This window comes from Nanorana parkeri, unplaced genomic scaffold (assembly GCF_000935625.1).
Source record: "Nanorana parkeri isolate BGI_ZX_2015 unplaced genomic scaffold, ASM93562v1 scaffold237, whole genome shotgun sequence".
In the NCBI taxonomy this organism is placed as follows: domain Eukaryota; kingdom Metazoa; phylum Chordata; class Amphibia; order Anura; family Dicroglossidae; genus Nanorana; species Nanorana parkeri.
Genome location: NW_017306505.1, coordinates 1,467,139 through 1,492,159, shown reverse-complemented (window position 1 = coordinate 1,492,159; position 25,021 = coordinate 1,467,139). Strand labels below are relative to the sequence as shown.

General features: G+C 45.2%; 1 protein-coding gene across 1 annotated transcript in view; it reads left to right on the top strand.

Moving 5' to 3' along the window:
- PDYN (prodynorphin) overlaps positions 1 to 15,943 on the top strand; it is a 20,581-nt gene extending 4,638 nt beyond the window's left edge. The window contains exons 2-3 of the mRNA XM_018556412.1: positions 13,400 to 13,548; positions 14,999 to 15,943. Coding sequence (XP_018411914.1) covers positions 13,420 to 13,548; positions 14,999 to 15,703 — 834 coding nt within the window. The 5' untranslated portion in view covers positions 13,400 to 13,419 and the 3' untranslated portion in view covers positions 15,704 to 15,943. The remainder of the gene's footprint in view (positions 1 to 13,399; positions 13,549 to 14,998) is intronic.
- Positions 15,944 to 25,021: the final 9,078 nt, after the last annotated feature.

Here is a 25,021-nt window from a genome sequence, read left to right as displayed (position 1 = left end):
CAGACATCCCAACCTGCAAAACCTTATTTCAGGGAGGTTTCTGTCTCATTTCAGGGAGGTGCCCATTCTGTTTTTTTTTTTGGTTTTTTTACAGCAGCCATCGTCAGAGTATAAAAGAAATAATGATAATAATATACTATACTTATATATATATATACATACATACACAGATGTCTCACCGAGAAGAACACACCATGTGGCAGCTGCCATTGTCCAACCTGTTGTACAGCCTCCAGGATGTGCTGCAATGTTCTCACCAACACACAGAAGCACTATACATATGGTTCAAATGTATCCAAAGCAAAGGGAAGGCTTGGCAACATCTTACATGCATATTTTTAAACATGTAACATCTCTGTATGTGGTAAGAATCTCCTCTGGTTAAAAGTGCACATAATAGGCCTTTAGGGGAACAACATGGCATTATCATTGTACATGCTCTCCGTAAAGATGCTTGTAGGTCCCATATTGTATGCTTGGATAAGTCTTCAATCCTGGATAGATACCCATTAAAATGAAGCCTCAACTTAGGCTTTGACTTTAGAACTATCCCCCATCTGAGTTTAGCTTTATTGGCCATTGGGGAGATGCCATGTGATAGCAGGATGGTGTTGAGCTCATAGAGTGGGGTGTTGCTGTGCAGTCAAGTTTAAGCCACAGCGGCAGAATGTTCCCAATATAAGATGGGTACAAACTATGTCTTACAGTCTAACATAGAGGACAGCAGTCCTTAAGGACTTAACATGAACCTGTTACTAGACTAAGCACATTTGAGTATTTATATATTCTTAAAAAAATCAGTAAATGAGCTTCAAAACAAGCCCTCACTGACCTCTTTACTGCAGACACTGTTGAGCAATTCATCCTCAAATTTAGGAGCAGATGCACTGAAATCTGTCAAGTCCTTCTCTCGGCAGCTCAGCTGTTGAGTGTCACTGCTGGGTGTGCAAGCTCAGCATCCAGAACAAGTGTACCCATCTGAAAATCCCCTCTATTCCAGTTCTAGTGACAACTCAGGGCTCATTCAGATGGGCGTGCATGTCCGTACAATGTGCACACCTGTAGAATTACTCGATCCGACAGACCGCGTGCGGGCACCCAGACCTGCACGGATGTGCAGGTTCCGTTCTGTGTGTAATTGCATGTAGCTGCGTCCTCCCATAGGGAAGAACAGGCTGCTGTGCGCAATTGCATGCAGCTCCTGTCCTTTCCGGGATCGGGTCATTTTACGGGCAGGCTGATTGAGCCCTAAGATGTTTAATGTTCCCTTACAGCCCTGTGACAATGGTTACAATCAATAGCAAGTGAATCTCCCTAGCAATACAAAAGTGGCGGGTTATAACCTATCACTACTCAGCAAATGTTGGCTTTCAATACACTTTAATAGATTATCTTTTGGTACTGGTGTGCCTTTGGACTGTTTTTATTGTTCCATCCCCACCTTATATGTCCATAGGCTTTCTTATTCTTGTTTTTAGCATCCAGGAGCACTGTGTTTTGTAAAGCATTGCTTGAATGTGGTGCTCTCACTTGGTGTTATCAGTTTGCACAGGACAAGTCTAAATTTAAAATGCCCATAAATTTCTTCAACCTGCCCCCTGTTTAATTGGCCAACTGTGATGCCCAGACAAGAACTGGGCTGTTCAGGGCTACCTAAGGGGCTTTAACCAACGCCACTAAGTGCTCTTTAACGCACACAGAGACAACTGTAGACGTCATAGGCTATTTACGCTATTATGTAAGCACTGTCATCCCCTTATCACCTAACGCAGATTAGGTCCATAATGATGCCGGGGCGGGGGGTTATTGGACAATATAATGCCTGAGCCAAAGGTTAGAAAGCCAAGGCCTTCTCCCTTCAATGTCACTATTTTTCCATCTCATTTCTTTTCCATGAAAGAAATAAGGCTATACAGCCGTATAAAACGAAGGAAAGGAGAAAGTAATTATAGGAGATGGTCCATCAAGATGAATTACCTGATCGTCTTTAATTTCCCGTTGACCATTTTTCCTCTTCATTCAATACCTGCAGATAATACAGAGATGGTTCAGAGAATTCAATTAAAGAATGTTTAACTCACAATTTAATGCCTAGCTCTATATTTCAAATATATTCTCTTCCTGTAACATTTTAACTATGCGTTCTTTAATTTCACAGTTATATTGAAGTTCAGCCTTTCTTTTTTTGTGTCTTTCTTGTGTCTTTTTTGACCATTCTTATTTTATTATCTAGTTCACCGAAGCAGTAGTGTTATTATCTAGTTCACCGAAGCAGTAGTGTATGTAGGGTCATTTTAAAATGGGGTTCATTTTGATACAGGTTTGGTAGTTGAGGGAGCCAAAGGTTAAAGAGGAACTGAACCTTGGAAGCAGGCAGAGGACAAAGGACCAGTCAACAGTACTGCCTGCGGTCTCCCTGTAGCTGATCTTGTCCTCGTTTCCAGCTTACCAGGTCTTGTTCTGCCCTGTGTCTCTGTGTGAAGGCGGCCATCTTGGTAGAGACAGGGCTTTGCATCCCCATGTCATAGTCTCTAACAAGAAGAGCCGCACGCAGCACAGTAGTTATATCCCCGGATCTCCTGAGACCTTCACTGAGGTCTTACACTGCACATATACAGCTATGAGGCTGTTAGCACACGAGTGCCAAGGCATGCTCACATACCAAGAGGTATACTGCTGCTTTTTCAGGAGGAATTCAAGACCTAAGTACTGCTTAGGCACAATTAACATTACCAAATGTTCCCTATAGCATAGCAAATCTTCACTTTTGAGTTCACATCAATTTTAAGATGTTGGATAAGATAAGTATGCAGGTGCAAGGGTTAGGGCATGGCAAAGGATTGGGTGGGGGGTTAGGATTTTAGACAGCTAATATGTATCTAAATCCAAAACATTTTTCTAATTTTGGTTTTGGATAGAGTGGTGGGTGGATAGAACCCCTTTTAGGTTTTAATTATTGCGTATGACTCCTCTGGAGAAATTCACCCTCTTTATTTGTTCAGGTGACCACTGCCTGAGATAAGAAATCCAGCATTTTACAGTTGTCAGAACAGGAATAGATGTGAAGTCTTCCAATGAGGTCAGCTGTTTCTGTATCGGATCAGATTTACCCTCTCACTTTTTGTTGTGTCACTAACACGGGACGTGAAGGGAAATCTCCCCGACGCAACACAGACATTCTTTGCTTTAGATATACTTTGAGTAAAAACCTAAAGCAGACCTTTCATGGAAATGGGAGGTCCAGTTTGTTGCTAGCCCAATACAAATGACTTTGACACGTCATTGAAAAATATCTCAGCCCCAGATCCCTCTGCTTCTTGGGGGTGCATGTGGATGTCATCACTGCCTCCCGGCAAAGCCAGGCACTCAAAATCCCGAAAGCATGCAACCCAGAATTGAACTGCTCCAAAAAAAATGTTTGAAGCTTTGAATAGAGTAAGGAAAACTCCTGACAATGTATTTTTTTGTTGCCTTTGTTCCCCCGGGGCCCTGCCCCTAAGGGCTTACAATCTGATTGGGAGGGGCAAGTGATACATGAGGAGGTAGCTGTGTGGGGGATGAAGTGTTTGAGAACGTGATGTTTGAGTTGTTAGGTTGAGGTGGGATAGGCTTCCCTGAAGAGATGAGTCTTTAGGGATTGCCTAAAGGCAGTCCAGTCAGACTAGGAGATAGTTGGTCAGGTTGGGGTAAAGAGTTCCAAAGGATGGGAGATACTCTAGAGAAGTCCTGGAGACGAGCATGGGAGGAGGATTCAAGATTGCTTGAATTAATAATTTGCACCTTCAGAAACAAAACAGTAATAGTAGCTACTGTATTTTTGTTCTGAGAGGTTAGACCTCGCTATACAGGAACAGTTTGAGGTCTTGGTTTATGGGTGTCTTAATGTAACACCTTTGCAATGCATATATGCAGCAGCAGGTCGGGTGGGCCTTAATACCCAGCTGTCCCATATATGTGTTGCTGTGTTGTTCTGTCCATGATGTCCATAGCCATATTATCGACTGTGTTGTTCTGGACACGCTTAAAGGAGAACTTTGAGATGAGTGATTTCCACTCACCTCATAGTTCTAGCCGACCTGTGACAATGAGACTGTCACAGGTCGGCTCAGTAGATCGGGAGGTGAGCGAACACATACCGGGTTCGCTCACCTCTCGATCCTGACAAGTGGAGGGGCTGGATTCCCCTCTCCCCGCTCCGATCTGCCAGCGCTGACTGGCGGAACGGACGGGGGAGGGGGCGGGTACAGCTGGCTCTGCCTCTAGATAGGCAGAGCCAGCTGTCACTCACGCAGCTGGGCGGATCTCGACGTCCATGTCCATGGTCCAGCCACGTCCGCGGCGTCTCAGTATACCGCGAGCTGTAGCTCGGGGTATACTGAGCTTAGGGTAACGGGAGGACGCTAGTTTGTGTCCTCCCGTTACCCTAAGGAGAACTATGGGGAAAAACACTGACCCCATAGTTCTCCTTTAATTGTTGCCCCCAGAACTGTGATCAAGCCATCACCAACGGCTCATGGTCAACTACCGACTGTCGGATGGGCATCTGATTACATCAGCACTGTGCAGGCAATTACAGTAAACTAAAAACCAGAGGGCATCCTACTGGTCAACGCAATCCGTATCCCAAACAGTGGTATACGACATGTTGTGAAATTCCCTAGGGTCAGTACTTCCCTTTCCTACGGATTAAAGGGACGGAATAGTGTTAACGAGGTATACTTCACATCTGCCAGCCACCGTGTGTGTCACTATGGAGATTGCAGCAGTTTTCAGAGATCTTGCCACCAATCACTCTCATCTCTAAAGATGCATTTTATATTGGTGATGGTTCAACACTTTTTTTCTTCTACACATTCCTATCCTTCTATAAAATGTTTCACTCACCCTGCTTATTATTACCTCTACCAATCTGTAACGATTTAGTCCACCAACCACTTCCCGTCTATGCACATAATGACTAAATAACCCTTTTATGGCCGTTTGACTTTGGCATGCCGGTTTAATTGCCTTTATCTCTCAAGGACATGTGTGACTAGGCTGCTTTTGTGTTCATTTCCTGGGATAAAGAGCTGTTTCTCGGCCACAAAACAAAACAGTAGAAGAAGGGAATGATGATGACCTTAGCCTATTACCTCCTGCTTCAATAAAGCTGTGACAAATGGACAGAAGTCCACTTCCGTTCCGACTGCATAAGCTCTTCTGTTGATGATAAATGTCAGGCTGGGACTGAAAAGTAGCTGTAACAGGAAGAAAATGAAGGGGGGAAAAAACAACCCAAGTAGGACCAGTTATATTTGACATCCAACAATAGCATAGTTGCACTATTTTAAAGGATGATTTTGGACTATGTTTCATCCATGTTTAGGGTGTAATATGAGACATGGTCACAGTCCGAAGCTCCCCTACCTTACTGAATCATAGGGGCTCTTATCACTGTAGCATCCTGTTTTTTTTTTAATTTGTCATGGCTGTATGTGGCTTTGCCATGGGTCTGTAAGTAAAAAGACTACAAGTCCCACCTTAATAGAGCACAAGTGTGGTGACATCCACTGGCACAACATTTGCACTAATCTACACTTGTATTGAAGGATGCTGTATGTTTTAACTGCCCCATAAGCATGTGGAGTTATATAACTGGCATCCTTTCATATAGGGCTGAGCAATTCCCAGGAGCCAGCTAACCAATATGCCTTAGAAAAATTATAGCAGGCCCTAAACTTTTAAATTCACGATTAGAAGTTGTAGAAATAGGCATGTATGTAGAAAGCTAGATTATCCAAAAGGCAACCTAGGCCAGAGCTGAGGGTCTGGTGAATGTCCAGGGAGCCCAGCTACAACCTTTATGGTGTCTGATAAGGTAATTCTAGTACAGACATACAAAAGTGGAAACCTCCCTTGTACCATTTACAATCCTAGTCAATGTCAGTCGTATAGACTGGGCAGGAAGGGGATGCCAAACTGCTACCTTCCCTAGGGCCCCTTTTTGCCTTCATCTGTCTCTAGGCATTTACCAATGACATCTGCTAAGAGTTTTGGGTTTCACTGGATAATCCAGGTTTGCCCCACTAATGACAAGTGGCACACAGCCGAAATGGTATACAAAAACATCATGCATGAACCTAGCCCTTGAAGAGGCAGAAGTCAGGGCAGAGGGTGCTCAGGCAGAGTCATAAAATGGGCAAAAAAAGCCAATGCAAACTGGGCATAGATAAGTAGGAGGAACCAGGGGCGTAACTAGAAATCACAGACCCCATAGCAAAATGTTGTATGGGGCCCTGTGATTTCTAGTTATGCCCTTCCGCTCGGCATCTGGCCGGGCCCCACTGTGCCCCGGGCCCCATAGCGGCCGCCTGGATCGCTATGTCGATTGTTACGCCACTGGGAGGAACCATAGTACAGGCCAAATTCTCTTATTATTATTATTATACAGGATTATATAGCGCCTACAGTTTTGTAAAGCAGCGCTTTACAATATAAGGAAGACATTACAATTGCAGTACAGTTCAAGACAAGATGGTAAGGAAGACCCTGCCCGTGAGGTCTTACAATCTCTTATAACGACCAAGAGAACTCTTTGCTCAGTGCTCTGAGCAGAGTTCCTAATAGCTGCCCTGTAACATTGCATGCATCTGCCTGCATTTTATTTGGTATGTGCTGTGGTATTGTGTGGCAATCCCAGGGTAGAACTGGAGGTTGTAGTCACCCAGGACTCAGCCAGAGATGCTGGGCGGTTCCAGGAGGCAAGTTCTTGTAGTGGGAAAGAGCTGACTTTACGGCTCTTCCCAGGATTTCTGGATTTGGCATGGGATCCGGGAACTGGGAGATTTCTGAGAGAATTGGGAGGGATGAGATCTCCATTCCTGCGTCCATCGTTTAGTAGTGTCCAGCACCTAATTGCACACCTGTGCACAGCCCTTATGGAAAGGGTGCTGGCTAATGTTCTGGGCTCCAGCTGGGAAGAGGAACCTAGTTGTTCAGGAGTCAGGAGGACTCCACCCAGATGTCAGAGGGAAGCCAGGTGGCTGTGTGTGCTGGAGGCACATGGGAAACAGCCTGGGAGGCTGGAAGGTTTGGAGAGGCTGAGAGAGCCACTGAACAGGACAACCTGAGAATGGTGAGACGATCTGTTTTCCAAGCACATTGTGTGTTTTACCGCTGAAGTAAAGCTCTTTTCTGTTATGGAGGAAAATAACAAGACTCTCCTTTTTTTGTTAAAATGGCTCAGAGACTGGTCCCTAAGCATTCACCATTTGTGCTAACTTCCCCAAACCTCACAGTGCATTACTGGCACATGTCAAAGAGCAACAGAATGAGCCACTTGAAGACATGGCTGAAAGCTGCCAGGTGCCAAGACCATTTTTATTTTTCAGTTGGATTGGCAGCACAAATTCCTGACTCCTCCAAAAGACCTGGTGATGTGAGATTGGACTGATGTGCTACAGAATGAGAGACGTAATTGTCCACTATAACTTCTATTCCTTGCGTAGGAACTACACTCAGCAGGATACCAAGTAGGCTGCATTTCATGCTTCCATCAATATAGAGGCAGTTTGGTTACGAAGACCAAACCCACAAGAATAAACCAATTTTGTGTTTTATGCAATCCCCAATGGGATGACTCATTCATTAACATTGACTGTCTCCATGGAGATTTATCATCACCCATATTTCTAGTGTGGATGGCATGACAACCTGGCCTTGCATCCTGACCTGTTTTGTCTTCAGCTATGTTCACTCCACAAGTCCTCAATGTCCCCATAAAACGTAATGGCGGAACAAAAATTAATTCGGGTGATATAGATATATCGAAACGTTTTTTTCCCTCCAGCTTCTATATGTCCTTTGTACATATAGAAGCTGGTTTGATGGCTCTTTTTCTTACCTGCAAGAAAATTGACAGCTGGGTTCAGTTATTATACTGGGGTTTTTTCCCCCTCAACATTCTTTATTGAAGCCCATCTGCTAAATAAACAATAATGTTCAGAAGGAGGAGCATACGAGAATAATGAAGCTACTCTTAGAATTAGTTCTTTCTCTGCTTCATGAACATTTTTTAAATTGTAAACCTTTCTTCATGTTGCTACTTGATCTGGATGTTGTTCCTGATAAAGTTCAGGAACATTATGTTCCAATAAAGGTTTCTTGGACTTTTGAGATGATTGCCTGGTGCTCCCTTTAGTCTTCAGTCACTATTTGTGTATCGGCAGTCCTTGGTGTTGTAGATCCTAGGACGCTGTAGAAGGACATTAAAGCGAAAACACAACCTCTTATCCTTTACATCCAAGGGAGGTGCCATCTTAACCTCTATTTGGATTGCAGTTGCCATGGTGCAATACACATGATCAGCCATTTGAAGGCTTGAAATCTCAGTTGAGAGCTGAAATAAGCACACTGGCAACCTTGACAGCTGGCATGCCTTTTGGGCGACCATTAAATTGGTAGGTCTAGTTCCACTTTAAGTCAAAGCTCACATAGAGGTATTTGCTGTTGCCTATATATGGCAGACTTTCTTCTGAAAATGCCAGTTTCCTACTTCCTGCCATCTTCTGTACATTCTGATTTCATGGTCTTTAACAAATATGCAGCAAGTGAACAAACTGAATGACCATGACCGCTAGGAAATGAGAATTTTCAGGAGAGATCAACAATGACACCTTACATATTTATCTCAAGGTGGGTTTCCTTTGATAGTAGACATGCATTTACTTTGAGGCTGAATTCTCATTTCTGGGGTGCAATAAAGGCCCTGAGGTATGTCACACCCTAACATGCATTCATTACAAATGAGCTACCATTGCAGCACAGTAGCCCACACAATACATAGGACCCTTTTTAGAGAATCCAGTGTACCAAAATGCACAACATTTGTGTGGTGATGCATTTGCGTTGACTTCTACTGTGCACTGGAATGTGTGTTGCCATGCGCTGCTGTAATGTGCAGTTAACTGTTACCGTATGGGTAAACCATAGGTGTGAATGGGCTCTGCTCTGGTCCTAGGGGCTTGCTACGATGGCAGCTTTAGAAGATTAGGTCACGAGAGAGCTAAGTGATAGAATCGAAAGTAACATTGAGCATCTTGGAACATAACTCTGCCACTCAACATGATACACATGAGCAGAGGGGCAGAATATACTGCCAGAGGTAGCATCACCCTTCTGCATTAAGTAATATGACAAACGAACATGTGCCCTTTAAACCCAGGTGAAAATGATTGATCATTCTAAGCAGTATACTGGTATAATTGCGGCCAACAACGAGAGCCCATTTGTCTCATGCAGTTTAATATTAAGCCATGCCTTTGAATATTTTCCCTGAGGCGGTCATGTGAACAACCCGAGCCCCTGCCGTAGCGGTCAGTGACCTGTCATTTCAATTCCAGTTCAGTTCTTGTAAATTCCGTTAAACCAAGTGCTGGATTTTAGTTATGTCCCCAGTGCCATTTTTAGCGTGCCCTTTTATATGTCCACTAATATTTCTTGCTGCACATTTGGCTGATTTCAGCCAAGAGTGTAGATTGTTCAAGAAACGTTTGGACACTTTCTTGAGGGACCGTAATATCCAGGGATACCAGTATCCCTAAGAATGAGATGATGCGTGGACCTATATGGGTTGGACTTGATGGACGTATGTCTTTATTCAACCCCAAATACTATGTAACTATGTAACATTTCCCAGTATCTCTTAAAAATATATATATATATATATATATTCAGTAATATGTGTTTGTGTGTGTGTATATATGTATATATGTATATAGACTGAATGCTTAGACTTTGTGTGCAAAGTTACATTTTACTTATAGTTTCCTTTTTCTCTATTTCTTTGTTTAAAACAACTAAAAGAATGTTGTAATTTGTTTTCTGAGAATGTTATTTTGTTTTCATCCCTTTTGAGTTTTCTTTCCGGTTTTACACCACGGTTCAGTTTCGATGTGAATACTGTCCGTGTTTCTCCTAACACTATAAAAAAAAAAAATGGAACAGCGTTTCCACTAAAGGTTTTACGTGTAAAACCAGCCAAATTTTTTTTTTTTTTTTAAATAGAGTAGGAAAGGGCATAACACTACTTTGTTGGTGAGGAATCTTCCCCTGAACACTGCTGGAAAGTTGAAAATCACCTGTGCCCCCCACTATGCTCATTGGTATTCTCTGCCGAACCTCCACGTCACTACAAGACATGCAGGGTTATTCACAAAAGGGTGAAGAGTTTGGAGAAAGCAGGGGAAGGGAACAATCTAGGACAACATAGCTGAACTGGAAAGTGAGCTGAATTGGAGAATCTTTCCAAATCAGCTATTTTGGCCTAGATTGTTCACGTCTCCTGCCTTCTCCAAACTCTTCACCCTTTTGTGAATAACCCTGATAGTAAATAATGTGGAGGTTGGCTGGAAGAACCAGTGAACACTGCAGGGGACATAAAGATCGATACTCCTGGAAGTGTCCATTTCACAGAAGACTTCGAGGGGACCAATCCTCGCCCAAAGACCTGTGTTTGGCAGTGTGGGCAACAGAATAGGCAAGTCTTTACAGCAGGGATAGGCAAACCTCTGACCTCCATCTGTGGGGAAACTGCCTTAGGCATTGAAAGACTGTATTGGCCTCTATTTGGATTGCACTCATCATGGTGATGAACATGTGATCAGCTATGACACAAGCCATTTGAGGGCTTAAATGTTTGGTTGAGAGCTGAAATAAGCACACCAACAACCTTGATGGTTGGTATGCCTTTTAAAAATGTGGTTCTCAACTGGTGGTGCGCGATCCAAAAGTGGGTCACAGTTCAGTGGGTCGCCACGTGCCTTCTGCCGCATTAGTGGAGAGGCTCCACCAGCCTTCCCCTAGCGCAGCACTGTCGGTTCTTGTGCCAAGCACCCATTCAGAATATGCTGCCCCGCGCTAAATGCCAACTTGGGGTGGGCTGAGGGCATGGCCACAAAGGAGCTCCATCCATATGTGCGTTGCTTACAGCTCCCTTGCATGCCCTGTAGAGGTGGCTGGACCAGAGTGCCATCACATTCTGGCTCCCAGAACCGCTACAGGGCGTACCAGGGGGGTGTACAAGCAATACACATATGAATGGAGCTCCCTCACAGCATAAGAGCCCACACTGGATCCCAGGCTGAAGATCCACTCCAGTTCTCGTAAGGAAGGGAGACTGGGTGGATCTTAAAAAAAACAAACCCCAAAACAGAGTGTATATGTGTGTGTGAGAATGTCTCTGAGTATGTGAGGTTGTGTCTGTGGTTGTGTGTGTCTGTCAGTGTTTTTGAAGGCCCGTTCACACTAGTACAGTGCGTTAATCTCACTATATCACGCAATCACACCTACCGTGTGTTCACTTGCGGGAGGTGTGTTGTGTTGCCATTTGAATGGCACCCCAAACGCACCTCTCGCCCACAGTGGAAGGGTACAACAATGCTGTACAGTGCGACTTACTGACCAAGGACAAATGTGGGTCCTGAGGTTACATAGGTTGAGAACCACTGCTTTAGGGCCGGTTCACACCACAAACTCTGCGTTCCAGTGCGTTCGGCCTCTGGAACGCACATTAGTGTCTGAGTTCCGGACCAGAGCGTTCTGCAAAAATAGTGCTTGTGTTCCAGGTTTTAGGCGATCGCACCGTGGGCAGGGGGAGCGTGGCTGCAGTGCCATTAACTTCAATGCAGCACCACGCCCCCCGCCCCTGAACGCAAACGCAGGGAGGCAGCCGGCTTGCGCTCCAGAAGCCGAACCCACTGGAACGCGGAGTTTGTGGTGTGAAACGGCCCTTATTCTAACTGTTTTGGGAGACATTTAATTGGTGGGTAAAGTTCCTCTTAAAACTAGGAACACACACAGTTGCACACTCCTAGTTCTCTGAGAGTTTATTCAGCTCTCTCACAGCAAGGAGAATTTTATTTTTTTCGAACTAAAGTCAATCTGCAGTCATGACAAAGTTAACAAATGACCCCCTATGTTTTTGTTGATTATTTTCAGTTTTAAATCTATGCTTTCGCAGAGGTACTTAAATCAATAAAATGTGTACACACAACAGATAATTATCCGGATACACCCACAACACTCTAATGCCCGCTGTCTGCTCCCACTGAGGCGCACTGGAAACCGCCGACAATGAATATCCTCCACCGTGTTATTTGCTGCTCAAGTACAAGTCCCGTGGAAGTCGAGAGCTCTTGCTGATGTTGACTGGAAGTAGGTCATTATCCGTCAGGGGACACGGCTTACTAATGCTTCAAGTGTGGGATGATGTTACTAACCTGTAATTTTGTCCATGCTGTACGAATTGTACTAGGAAACTTAACTTCAAACTGCTCTCTTTGCCCGATTGTGAGCCCTCATTGAACGTAAGTGAGTACTGTTTGCGTCTACATGGCTACATAAAATGAATTCTATTAAAATATACCATAACAGGGATGTGCTGGGATTTAAAGTTTAGTTCTTGTGACTTTTGTTAAACTTTCCTGATCTTATTCCAAGCCAATTACTGCCTCTGAAACCACTTACTGAATCTATGAAGCTCTGCTAAATTGTCCCAACAACAAATGTAGTTGTATATTAAAAGTGTGTGTGTGTGTTTGTGTGTGTATATATACACTGAGTGGCCAGATTATTATGACCACCCCATCAGTACTTCGTTGGGCCACGAGATAACTCCACAAGATGACTTTGTTGGGCCGCCTCGTGACTCCATGAGATGGTGAAAGGTGATGCGAGGAATCTGACACGGCACTGTTGCCCTTCTGTTGTCTTGTACCAGTCTTGCCACTCTCCATTCTGCTCTAACATTGACTAGTCGCTGACGGCCACAATCCGCACGTTCAGACCCAGATTTGTGGCTGACAGTCCGGTCTTTAAACACTTTAACAATGAGCCCCTCTTGAACATTTAACGGATTCTGCTGTTTTGCTGATACTCGCTCCATGGCTCCGAGCACCAACAATCTTCCCACGTTCAAAGGCTGTTAAATCGCGTTGTTTACCCGTATCTTCAGAAACAAATCACTTCTACTTTCGTGGTAACCAACCTGCTTCCCTATTTATAATGGTCTGGCCCTCCAGCAACTTCAGCGCCAAATTATAGCTAATTTGCCTACAAACGTCAGGTGGTCATAATAATCTGGCATATACACACACAGGGCTATTCCAATAATGAGGCAGCCTACAGGCTCAGCTTCTCATGTGACATCTCATTGGGTCATGTTGGGGGGGGGGCACACTTGCCACCCCCTTTCCGGCCAGAGTGCCCCAGGTTGCTAAGACCATCCATGTACCGGATACTTTCCGGTAGAGAAAGTCCAAATTAAAGTGACGTTTTCCTGACAATAATCGGCCTGTGTATAAACTGTGGTATTGCCCCTCTGTATTCTCTACTATAACGGATTCCTTATCTCTCCTTACAGAGCTCCCTGACCTGGACACAATGGGATTGCTGTTTCTGGTCATGCTCCTGAGCCTTTCTGCTCCCAAAGCCAGCTGTGCAGATTGTGTGTCCTGGTGCTTCTCCTGTGCCATGCAGCTACGCTTCACCAACACCCGCTTCAACCCACTGGTAGGTTCCCTATTATAGGGTGACGCAAAATATGTAGGGAAAATTTGTGATTGAAAAGAGGTGAGATTATTGCTGACCGAATGGGGGGAATTTACTAAAACTGCAGCAGACAGAATCTGTTGTGCATAGTAGCCAATCAGCTTGTAAAGCTTAGCTTTGAAAATAAAAGCTAGAAGATAATTGGTTGCCATGCTTGCCTGCTCCAGATTCTGTCTGCTCCAGTCTTGGTAAATGTTTTCAGTGTTATTCTAACAGTGCAATCTACATTGCCCAATCAGCATTGTAAAGAAAGCAAAATGTGTAATAGCATTGCAAGGGTCAATACATTTGTACTTACAGACCAACAAGGTAATGGCACTGCCAGGGGACTGTCAGTTCATGAATATCTAATCACTCTTGCCCTAGGAGGTCTATGGGCAGCCTATGATGCTGAAATCTGATTCTCACGGATCTCTTTAAAATATATATATTTTTTTAGGGCTGTTGCTGATTAAAATTTTTGTGTTCGATTAATCTAAATTTTTTTTTAATCGATTAATTTTGATTATTATAACGCACATACAGATCCAACTACATTGGCCTATACACATACAGCACAGCAATGAAGTCATTAAATGAACTAGGATCGCACTAATCCAGCACGTTATTAATCTCATGTGCCCCACTCAATATGGCCGCCGCTTGAGTGGGCCAACTCAGAATAATAACGTGCTGGATTAGTGTGATCCTAGTTCATTTTATTACTTCATTGCTGTGCTGTGTGTCTATAGGCCAATGCCTTGGCTGGCGCTCATGCAGAAAGTTTTTTAAAAATGTTAATCGATCAAAAAGATTAACGATTAATCGAGAAATGAATCGTTAATTTGCACAGCCCTAATTTTTTTCTAGCAAGATTGATCAGTTGAAGGCATCTTGTTACGCAAGAAAGCCAAAGAGCTTCCAAATATTAGCATTACAGTGCGGGATTGAAAGTTTGCCCCCTTAATCTGGTTATTTTTGGCACCAAGAATGTTTTTCCTGTAGGGAAATTTTCATATAAATCAATTAAACTAACTTTAGCCACTCAAATGCAAGGAAGATGGCGCACACCACTGATGTCACCGTAAACGATCTGACATGATTTACCCTAAAGGGTTATTTGTAGGTACGAATAAGCCCTTTAGGGTGAAACACTTCAGTGGGTGGTCTATGGGCAGGGACAGGAGCACAATGGATGGAAATAAAGTTTTATGGTGATGTCAGTGGTGTGAATCATCTTTCTAGTATTTAAATAGTCTCTTTAGAGTGCGTCTGGCTCCCACCTCTTGCCAAGACTGGAAGACTGAATGTGGGTTGGAGCGATGGATCATCTCTGGGACTAACTGTAGCCAGTGTCAGATGGAAGGATGTCTGCCAGGCCATTCTCCAGCAGATAGCACGACTATTGTTAACACTCTGAATTCTCTTCCAGGTCTGCTCCTTACAGTGTGAAGGCTCACTGTCATCTATTACAGAGTGGGAACGGTGTGAAAAGATCCTTTCGCCTGCCGGAAGCATTCTTGAAGTCTCCAAAAGGGAACAGGAGCGAGTACCCACCTCTGCAGATCTTCTGGAAGTGCCAGAAAAGCGATATGGAGGGTTTATGAAGAAACTGGATAAGAACAAGTTCTTCTTCAGCTCCCCGAAACGAGAGGGCAGCATCTTCCGAGGCGAAGACGGCAAGGCCTATGGCAATCTCCTGCCCAAGTATGGAGAGAGGGACATCTTGGAGACAGCTGACCCAGAGCAGGAGACAGAGATCAGTGAGGAGTCAGAGGAACACAACCAGGCGTGGAGCACAAAGGATGACAAAAAGCGTTACGGGGGGTTCCTACGCAAGTACCCCAAGAGAAGCATGGAGAATTTACAGGGCGCAGACTTGAAGAGGAGATTCCTGGATCCAGAGATTTCCCCGGATCAAGGGCTGGAGGAAGTGGAGACAGAGCAGGGGGTAGAAACAGAGCATGGAGTGGCAGAGCTTCAGAAACGCTATGGCGGGTTCATGCGCAGGATCCGGCCCAAGTTAAAGTGGGACAATCAGAAAAGGTATGGCGGATTTCTCAGGCGCCAGTTTAAGGTCACAGCGAGATCAGAAGAGGAGCCCAGCACCTTTTCAGGGGAGTTGTCTGATCTTTAAGATATAGTCGTGTGTAACCAGGAGGTGGTGGAAAGAGCAAACCCAGCTCAGATCCTTAAATACTGCTCGCTTCACTTTTCCTTGCTTTAGTTAATGTGGACCTGTCCCCTGTATACAGCCAAGGCAGACGTTCTGTGGGCTGGATCAATTAAGCAGCATCAGTTCACTAGAATTTCTAGTCAATAGACCACATACCACAATGAGATTACACAATGGCTGCCTCCATTGTCTATAGAACATAGGGAATTGTGGCTACTATTGCTGATCCCTTCTTCTGAAAATGCAAGCTACCTGTCTGTCAAATATACCGACCAGACTTCATTGGTCACATGCTTGTTCCAGAACAGTGACAGTGAGAAAGTACTATAGCTAGAAGAGTTCAGCAATGGCATCTAGTCCATGAACCCATCGCACTCAAAACCTCTGTTCCTTATAAAAGACGGGTGCTGCGGCAGTCGATGGATGGCAACTGTCTATAATCACAGGATAACATAGACACGGACACTCCAAGTAATGAATCAATAGCGTCTATTTATTGATGCATGAAACATAGCACAATGCATCAAAAAGCAACGTTTCGGGGTCTCACAGGATCCCCTTTATCAGGCAAAACGAGTGAGTCAAAATGACTCATTTTGCCTGATAAAGGGGATCCTGTGAGACCCCGAAACGTTGCTTTTTGATGCATTGTGCTATGTTTCATGCATCAATAAATAGACGCTATTGATTCAACACTTGGAGTGCCGGTGTCTATGTTAAGCAGTATCGGCATCCCACACATCCAGGTTTCCCCTAAATCAGCGGTTCTCAACCTGTAGGTCGTGACCCCGATTTGCCAGGGGTCGCCCGGGAGTCGATCTAGCAGAGTAAACCTTTCCCTGCGATCGCTTTTTTTTTTCTGACATCGGGGGCTGCCGTAAGTCAGAAGAAAAAAAAAACACCATAGGAATGCATAGCTAGATTCCTATTGGCTATTTCACTTTTTAATAAGCAAACTAGCTATTGCACCGCCCTCTGCTGCTGCCAATCAGCAGAGGGGGACCTGAAGTTCTCCATCAGGTCCTCTTCTAGTGATTGACAGCAGCAGAGGGCAGGTGCAATAGCTAGTTTGCTATTGCAAAGGGAAATAGCCAATAGGAATCTAGCTATGCATTCCTATGGTGGGTTTTTGTTTTTTAAATTCTGACGGCTTATGCCAGTGGTTCGCAACCTGTGGGTCGCTGTGTGATTGCTGCTGTGCTAGGTGAGAGTCCTCCTCAGCCCTCTCCTAGCGCAGCAGTGTCAGTTCTCCCGCACCGCCGCCAGATGTCGCTGCAGCAGCCACGTCATCCCTACATGTTACCGGTGGGGGTCACCACAACTTGGCAAATGTTACCAAGGGGTCCCGGCCCTAGAAAAGTTGAGAACCACTGCCCTAAAGGAAGCATTTATATCCTGTAGCCTAAAGAGAGCACCGCCGAAAGACTGTAGAAAGCACTGCATGTGGTCAATATATTATTATCGACAGTCCACCCAACAAGTGTAGCGATCACATTGCCAGCATTCCTTTCTCTTCTTTTTTTTCTCTTTTGTTACAGATTTAAGTTGCATCCTAAAACAGATGCGAGATTGCTATTGATAGCAAACTTTATTGCTACAGACAGGTAGGCGAGGCAGCCAGTGTTAAAATGGTGAGTAAAACAAATCAGCCTTGCGACAGTTGCAGACTTGTGACGGTTGCAGCCTTGCGACGGTTGCAGCCATGCGACGGTTGCAGCCATGCGACGGTTGCAGCCATGCGACGGTTGCAGCCATGCGACGGTTGCAGCCATGTGACGGTTGCAGCCTTGCGACGGTTGCAGCCTTGCGACGGTTGCAGCCTTGCGACGGTTGCAGCCTTGCGACGGTTGCAGCCTTGCGACGGTTGCAGCCATGCGACAGTTGCCCTGCACGTGTTTTAAGGGTCCACTTAGCAGGAAGTAGGAGATGCTGTTTTAAAGACAGGCCTGTTCAATATAGCTCTAACGGCTGCTTTTTCCACCACCTCCCGCCCGGCCCTCCTCTCCCGTCCTCGACACTCTCCTTTCACTCCGATGGATGATATTGTACAGCTGTTTTTGTTTTTCACTGTCTATATACTGCTACAACCAGACGACGTCTTCTCTTTTTATTTTTTCCTTAGTACAGGTAATGAACCATCGCTGTCATTACTGTTTTTGTAAGCAGCAAGCCTCCTCTGCATTCTGTGGATCACCCTAGACAAAATATCTCAAGCCCAGCAAGTCCTTGTATCTATGTGAACAAATAGATGACTTTATTGCTCTCAATAAATTAATTTGGTGTTCAGTCATTTTCTGTGTGCGGATTTCGTGCCGTCTTCTCTAGGAGCTGGGTTTTCTAAGACTTGGCCGGCCCAAAAGGTTTTCATACCTACAGCTACGTGCAACTGGTAAAATACCCTTCTGAAGTGATAACACCGTGCAGGTAACACTGCCATCATGCATGCGGATAACTAGGAAAATATACTGTAGTCAGCGCAACTGAAGCCAAAAGATTTATTTTTAGTTTGGGATAGAGTGGAAAAGGAGTAGAACACCTGTCAGCTTTTTATTGCTGTCTGTGTCCCTGTTAGAGAGATTTATCCTCGCCATTTGTCCCGGTGACTGTTATCACCCAAAGTGAAAGGAAATCCCAAACTTTGGGTTGTAACCAGAACAGGAATAGAGGGGAAACCTTCCAAAGGGGACGCAAATTCTGGTGACCCTGCTGACCACCAGGGATCTTCCTCTCTTTGGAGGGAATTCTTCTCACTTCCTCTTGTGTCTATCGGACAGGAAGTGAAAACAAATCTCCCCAATGGGACACGTATGTCACAAAAAGCTGACATGAGTTATAACCCTCCCTTACTATATCCCCCCGCCAAAAAAAATGTTTTGGCTTCAGTTCTACTTTATTGCTTTCCTTTTCTTTTTCCTTCTCTTTTCCTCTCCTCTCTCCTTTCCTCTTCACTCCTCTTTGCTTTCCTCTCCTCTCTTCTCCTCTATCTTTTCCTCTCCTTTCCTCTTCACTCCTCTTTGCCTTCTTCTCCTCTCTTCTCTATCTTTTCCTCTCCTTTTCTTTCCTTTCCTCTCCTCCTCTTTCCTCTCATCTCCTCCTCTTTCCACTCCTCCTTTTTCCTTTCCTCTCCTCCTCTTTCCTCTCCTCCTCTTTCCTCTCATCTCCTCCTCTTTCCTCTCCTCCTCTTTCCTCTCCTCCTCTTTCCTCTCATCTCCTCCTCTTTCCTCTCCTCCTTTTTCCTTTCCTCTCCTCCTTTTTCTCTACTCTTTTCCTTTCCTCTCCTCCTCTTTCCTTTCCTATCTTCCTCTTTCCTTTCCTCTCCTTTATTTTCCTCTCCTTTATTTTCCTCTCCTCTACTCTTTCTTCTCCTCTTTCCTTCCCTCTCCTCCTCTTTCCTTCCCTCTCCTCCTCTTTCCTTCCCTCTCCTCCTCTTTCCTTCCCTCTCCTCCTCTTTCCTTCCCTCTCCTCCTCTTTCCTTCCCTCTCCTCCTCTTTCCTTCCCTCTCCTCCTCTTTCCTTCCCTCTCCTCCTCTTTCCTTCCCTCTCCTCCTCTTTCCTTCCCTCTCCTCCTCTTTCCTTCCCTCTCCTCCTCTTTCCTTCCCTCTCCTCCTCTTTCCTTCCCTCTCCTCCTCTTTCCTTCCCTCTCCTCCTCTTTCCTTCCCTCTCCTCCTCTTTCCTTCCCTCTCCTCCTCTTTCCTTCCCTCTCCTCCTCTTTCCTTCCCTCTCCTCCTCTTTCCTTCCCTCTCCTCCTCTTTCCTTCCCTCTCCTCCTCTTTCCTTCCCTCTCCTCCTCTTTCCTTCCCTCTCCTCCTCTTTCCTTCCCTCTCCTCCTCTTTCCTTCCCTCTCCTCCTCTTTCCTTCCCTCTCCTCCTCTTTCCTTCCCTCTCCTCCTCTTTCTTTCCCTCTCCTCCTCTTTCCTTCCCTCTCCTCCTCTTTCCTTCCCTCTCCTCTCCTTCCCTCTCCTCTCCTTCCCTCTCCTCCTCTTTCCTTCCCTCTCCTCCTCTTTCCTCTCCTTTCTCTGTATCTCCTTTATACATATCATTATTTATGTACATGGTGGTAGCCATACTTGCACATTACATAGGCAGACTCCATCTACTTTGCAGGGCTACACAGTGCTTGTACTTTACTTTTGCTTCTTCGGAAACAAGTCTGAGTCGGCTGACTCGCTGAAAACATGGCCCTTGCTCTGTGACTGATATATTTTCTCAACAGTTGTTGGACAATTTTGGTAGCTAACCTTTCCTGCCTGTAATGGCAAATATTTAATTCTATACATATAACCCAATAACAAAACTATGGCGGAGCAAGCGTGTAAAACATAACAGTCATTTCAATAATTATTTACTGATAACTCAAAATATTTCTTCATTGGAAATACAGTTTACTGAGTATAATAATCTATCACAGCCAGATACATCGGGGTTTTCCCTCGGTTTTGTGCGGATCTGTAGCTTCTTGTTACATGTTTTGTCTGCTGTGCAACCTCCTTCTGTGAAAAATGAAACAAAAGGATGGTGATTGGAATCCGAGAAGAGTCGGGTCTTCAATACTACAGGTTTTAGTTCAGGGTCTTTAAGTAGAAGAGGATACCGACAGCTACAGGGATTTAGCAGGCGGGCCCACTGGTGGATGTCAAATACTGAGAGGTGGTAAGTTTGTTTTTGCTCTTAACTTAGCTCCCTTTTCCACTGTTATGGCATATGATGGATAGAAATCAAACTGTAATGAAAGGTTAAACCTTTTTTTAAGTTGTATTCAAGTGTAGAATTTCCATCTAGGCCTTTCTGTGAGTTTCATTTCAGCCAAATCCAGGCCGGTGTGAAAACTGGAATCAAAACGCGTGCCAGCAGAAAACCTAATGCCTTATAAGGGGGTTCCTGGGCAGAACATCTAATGTCCAATAAGGGGGTTCCTGGGCAGGAAACCCAATGTCTAATAAGTGGGTTCCTGGGCAGAAAACCAAATGTCTAATAAGTGGGTTCCTGGGCAGAAAACCCAATGGGAGTTCCTGGGCAAGAAACCCAATGTCCAATAAGGGAGTTCCTGGGCGAGAAACCCATTGTCCAATAAGTGGTTCCTGGGCAGGAACCCCAATGTCCAATAAGGGAGTTCCTGGGCAAGAAACCCGTTGTCCAATAAGTGGTTCCTGGGCAGGAACCCCAATGCCCAATATGGGAGTACCTGGGAAGGAAACCCAATTTCCAGTAAGGCGGTTCCTGGGCAGGAAACCCAATGTCCAATAAGGGAGTTCCTGGGCAGGAAACCCAATGTCCAATAAGGGAGTTCCTGGGCAGGAAACCCAATGTCCAATAAGGGAGTTCCTGGGCAGGAAACCCAATGTCCAGTAAGGGGGTTCCTGGGCAGGAACCCCAATGCCCAATATGGGAGTACCTGGGAAGGAAACCCAATTTCCAGTAAGGCGGTTCCTGGGCAGAAAACCCAATGTCCAGTAAGGGGGTTCCTGGATAGGAAGTGCAATATCCAGTAAGGAGATCAACTCATATGGAGAAAAAAAAAACATCATATGCAATTAAATCACAGTATGGTCAGATCTCCTGACCTGTTTTGGATCAAATGCTCAGAAAATATATAAAATAAAGACAGCCGGCCAAAAAGCATTTTAAGGAGGAGACAGCAGTGGCACCCACCCTAGGACTGTTTACTCATGCCAGGTCTCCATTAAAGGTACTGCAAATGATGCTGCTCTTGGCAGACTCCTGGCTATCCACTGCTGGCCCCAGATGCAGGTTAACGGGGTCTGTCTGCTCCCCTGGGAAAACATTATTCAACAATGAAAGAAAGCTGCACATCCGCTGGATCCCTATTGAGAGGAGAGCTAAGGGTTTGCTGGTAAGATGTGACGCCACTTGCAACATACAAGTGGATCCAGCGGAGGTGCGACTCTCGCATGAAGCCTTACTGGGAATATTTACATGCAGTGTTGCATGCATATCTTAAATCACTGTGTTCATCCGTCTGAGCTTGTGTTTAACTTGATGTCATTTGGTATACAGATGTGTGCACTCAGATGTGACAGTGGAGTGACAGCTCCTATTAATACCTGTACACTATATACTGTACATATTGTATTTACCAAGAATAGGCAACCTCGACACTCCAGCTGATGTGGAACTACAAGTCCCATGAGGCACTGCAAGACTCTGACAGCCCCAGGCATAACTTCCAGAGGCATGGGCTCATAAAAGTAAAATAGAATTGACTTAAAACCATGTTTTTTTTTATTTAAATACCTCAGTTGTCCTATCTTGAGAACCTTGCTGATATACCAATGCCCCCTTTGGGCCTACTTGTCTTGTTCTGGGCCCACCAACATAGATTGGTCGTGAAGAATGTCACCAGCACACCGGAAAATCCTTATAGGATTGCCAAATGTTCATTTTTTTGAACAAATCATCAGAAGTGAAAACAAGCGCTTTCGGGGGCCACGCAGGGTCCCTTCATCATGCTCAAACATCGACCCAGCACAGCTCCCATGAGGTCAGCTCTTCTTTATAGGCCACATCATTCTCTTCTCATTTGTTGATTGCTAGTCTGTTGCTGATTCCCATTGTTTGTCTGGTTGGTGCGACCTTCTGCATACCCCTCAACTTTCTGAGATGAGAAAGCACAATGGACACACATGCATATATGCATATCTGTGTATATATAGGCAATGGACACTTCCCCTGCCATCCTTTCAGGATCACTAAATGGTCATTTTATTCAACAATTCGTCAAAAGTAGAAACAAGCGCTTTCGGGGCCAAGCAGGGTCCCTTCATCAGGCTCAAACATCGACCAAGTGTTCAAAAACAGAGTGGGTTTAAAGGGACATGCAGATGGGAGACAACCCCTTGGACCGAGGGGTTGTCTCAGACATTCAAACTCCTTCTGGAGGTCCTTGGTAAAGACTGGGCAGTCCATATACTCCATACCTCTTGGGGTTTGGGGGGTGAGGGTCCATACCAAGCACTTGTGACAGAAATAGGGGTCCATACCAAGCACTTGTGACACAGATAGGGATCCATACTAAGCACTTGTCACAAAAATAGAGATTTATACCAAGCATTTGTGACACAGATAGGGGTCCATACCAAGCACTTGTGACACAGATAGCCTATCTGTGTCACAAGTGCTTGGTATGGACCCCTATCTGTGTCACAAGTGCTTGGTATGGACCCCTATCTGAGATAGGGGTCCATACCAAGCACTTGTGGCACAGATAGGGGTCCATACCAAGCACTTGTGACACAGATAGGGATCCATACTAAGCACTTGTGACACAAATAGGGATCCATACCAAGCACTTGTGACACAGATAGGGATCCATACTAAGCACTTTTGGCACAAATAGGGGTCCATACCAAGCACTTGTGACACAACTGGGGTCCATACCAAGCACTTGTGACACAAGAAGGAGTCCATACCAAGCACTTGTAACACAGATAGGGATCCATACCAAGCACTTGTAACACAGATAGGGATCCATACTAAGCACTTGTGACACAAATAGGGATCCATACCAAGCACTTGTGACACAAATAGGGATCCATACCAAGCAATTGTGACACAAATAGGGATCCATACCAAGCACTTGTGACACAAATAGGGGTCCATACCAAGCAAAAGGTGTATCTACAACAGTCAGGGCATACAGCCACACAGCGCCGTGCATATCAGGGAATCGGAGGCTCTCTGCAGCCTCCATGCTGAACTTTTATTTTGTGCCTATTCAAGTTTGCCGTTGAGCTTCTAATGATATTCCTCAGCATTCTGCTGATCCAGGATATTGATTAGTTACGGTTGTAATTACTTCAGCTTTAATAAACGCTGCATATCCTCCCGGCTCTCAACTGCTGCATGCATAATTACAGAGCCTCATAACTCAAACTTGCCCGGATCGCTGCTGTATCCTTATCTTTCCTTAATGGGTCTGCTCAGCCGAAAACGCAATATTTTTTGTGTTGACTGGTTGAGCCCCAACTTACTGGAATTTATTGCTTTGCTTTTTAAATGCTGTTTTTTTTTTAACATACCTTAACTACTTGCTGTCCGTTCTTTGAAATTAAACGGCCAGATGGTAGCGTGTCCTGTGATGTATCCTGCTCGCACGCGCCGCCTTTCCCCCCGAGCGGAAGTGGGAAACAACATTGTTTCCCGCGAGGGACGGCTCTTTTCATACAAGTGTTTGGGTGGCTATAGAACCGCCCGATCGTTCGCATGGGGTCTGGAAGTGTGTGCCCCCTCTCTGCTTCCCTGCAGGCCTAGAACCGGCACGGCGGGTCTCTGCACTTCTAGTGGCTGATCTTCCCTCTGATCACTGAATTTGGAAGCGATGTGTATTACATCACTTCCACTTCCTGCCTGTCATTTCTCTGCTTCATCAGCCTCTTTGGGGTCCCTGGGTAACATTAGAGGTCTAATAGACCCCTGATGTCTCCATAAAGAGGACCTGTCACCAGGGGTGTCCCGAGGTCGGGTGCCACCCGGAGCGGATACCGGGTGACACCATGCAGTGACCACATTGCGAATGCACGTGACGTCACCAGGGGTGTGCGCGGTCATCTGACTGATACCTGCCAGCGGCCATCTTGGTGTTGGACGCCGGCAGAGAGAAGAGGGTCCCCTCCTTTCTCCTGAAACTGTCGGGCTCTCTGTCTACAACCGAGTAACCAACTTTTCAAAGGAGGTGACACCAAAATGACAGTCATGTCATTTTGGTGTCACCCCTACAATGGTGTCAACAGGGTGCGGACCGCACCCCCCCTTGTGACGCCACTGCCTGTCACATCCTCTTTGCTATCACATTGGGGGCTACCACGCAATAGTGTAAAAAGCAGTTTAACAATGTAAGTCATATATATAAAAATAAATGTTTAAGTTTTTTAAAGCCCCCCGTCCCCACATTACACGCACATACAAATGCAGACACGCTTTGGGTGCGTAAACGTGTGGAAGGGACGAGTACACCGCACATGTTATCACCGCAAACCTGGATGGTTCATCACAATGTGCCTTTTGCACACGAGGTATTGACAGGCAGTTTTTTTTTCTGGGGGTGCAGCAAAGGTTTGAGTTTTGCATAAGCCACTGACAACGTGCCCCTCTAAGAAGTTGGGAGGTCCACCTTCCTATGTTCTGAACAACGCTCCATACTTCCTGTCTAAGTGACTCCGCCACCCCCACAATCCTCGTGCTGCATTCAACCTTTTCATATTATCCACTTACGCCATTTGGATAGCGCCCATTTACAAACAAGGTTAAACGCTATATATGTATATA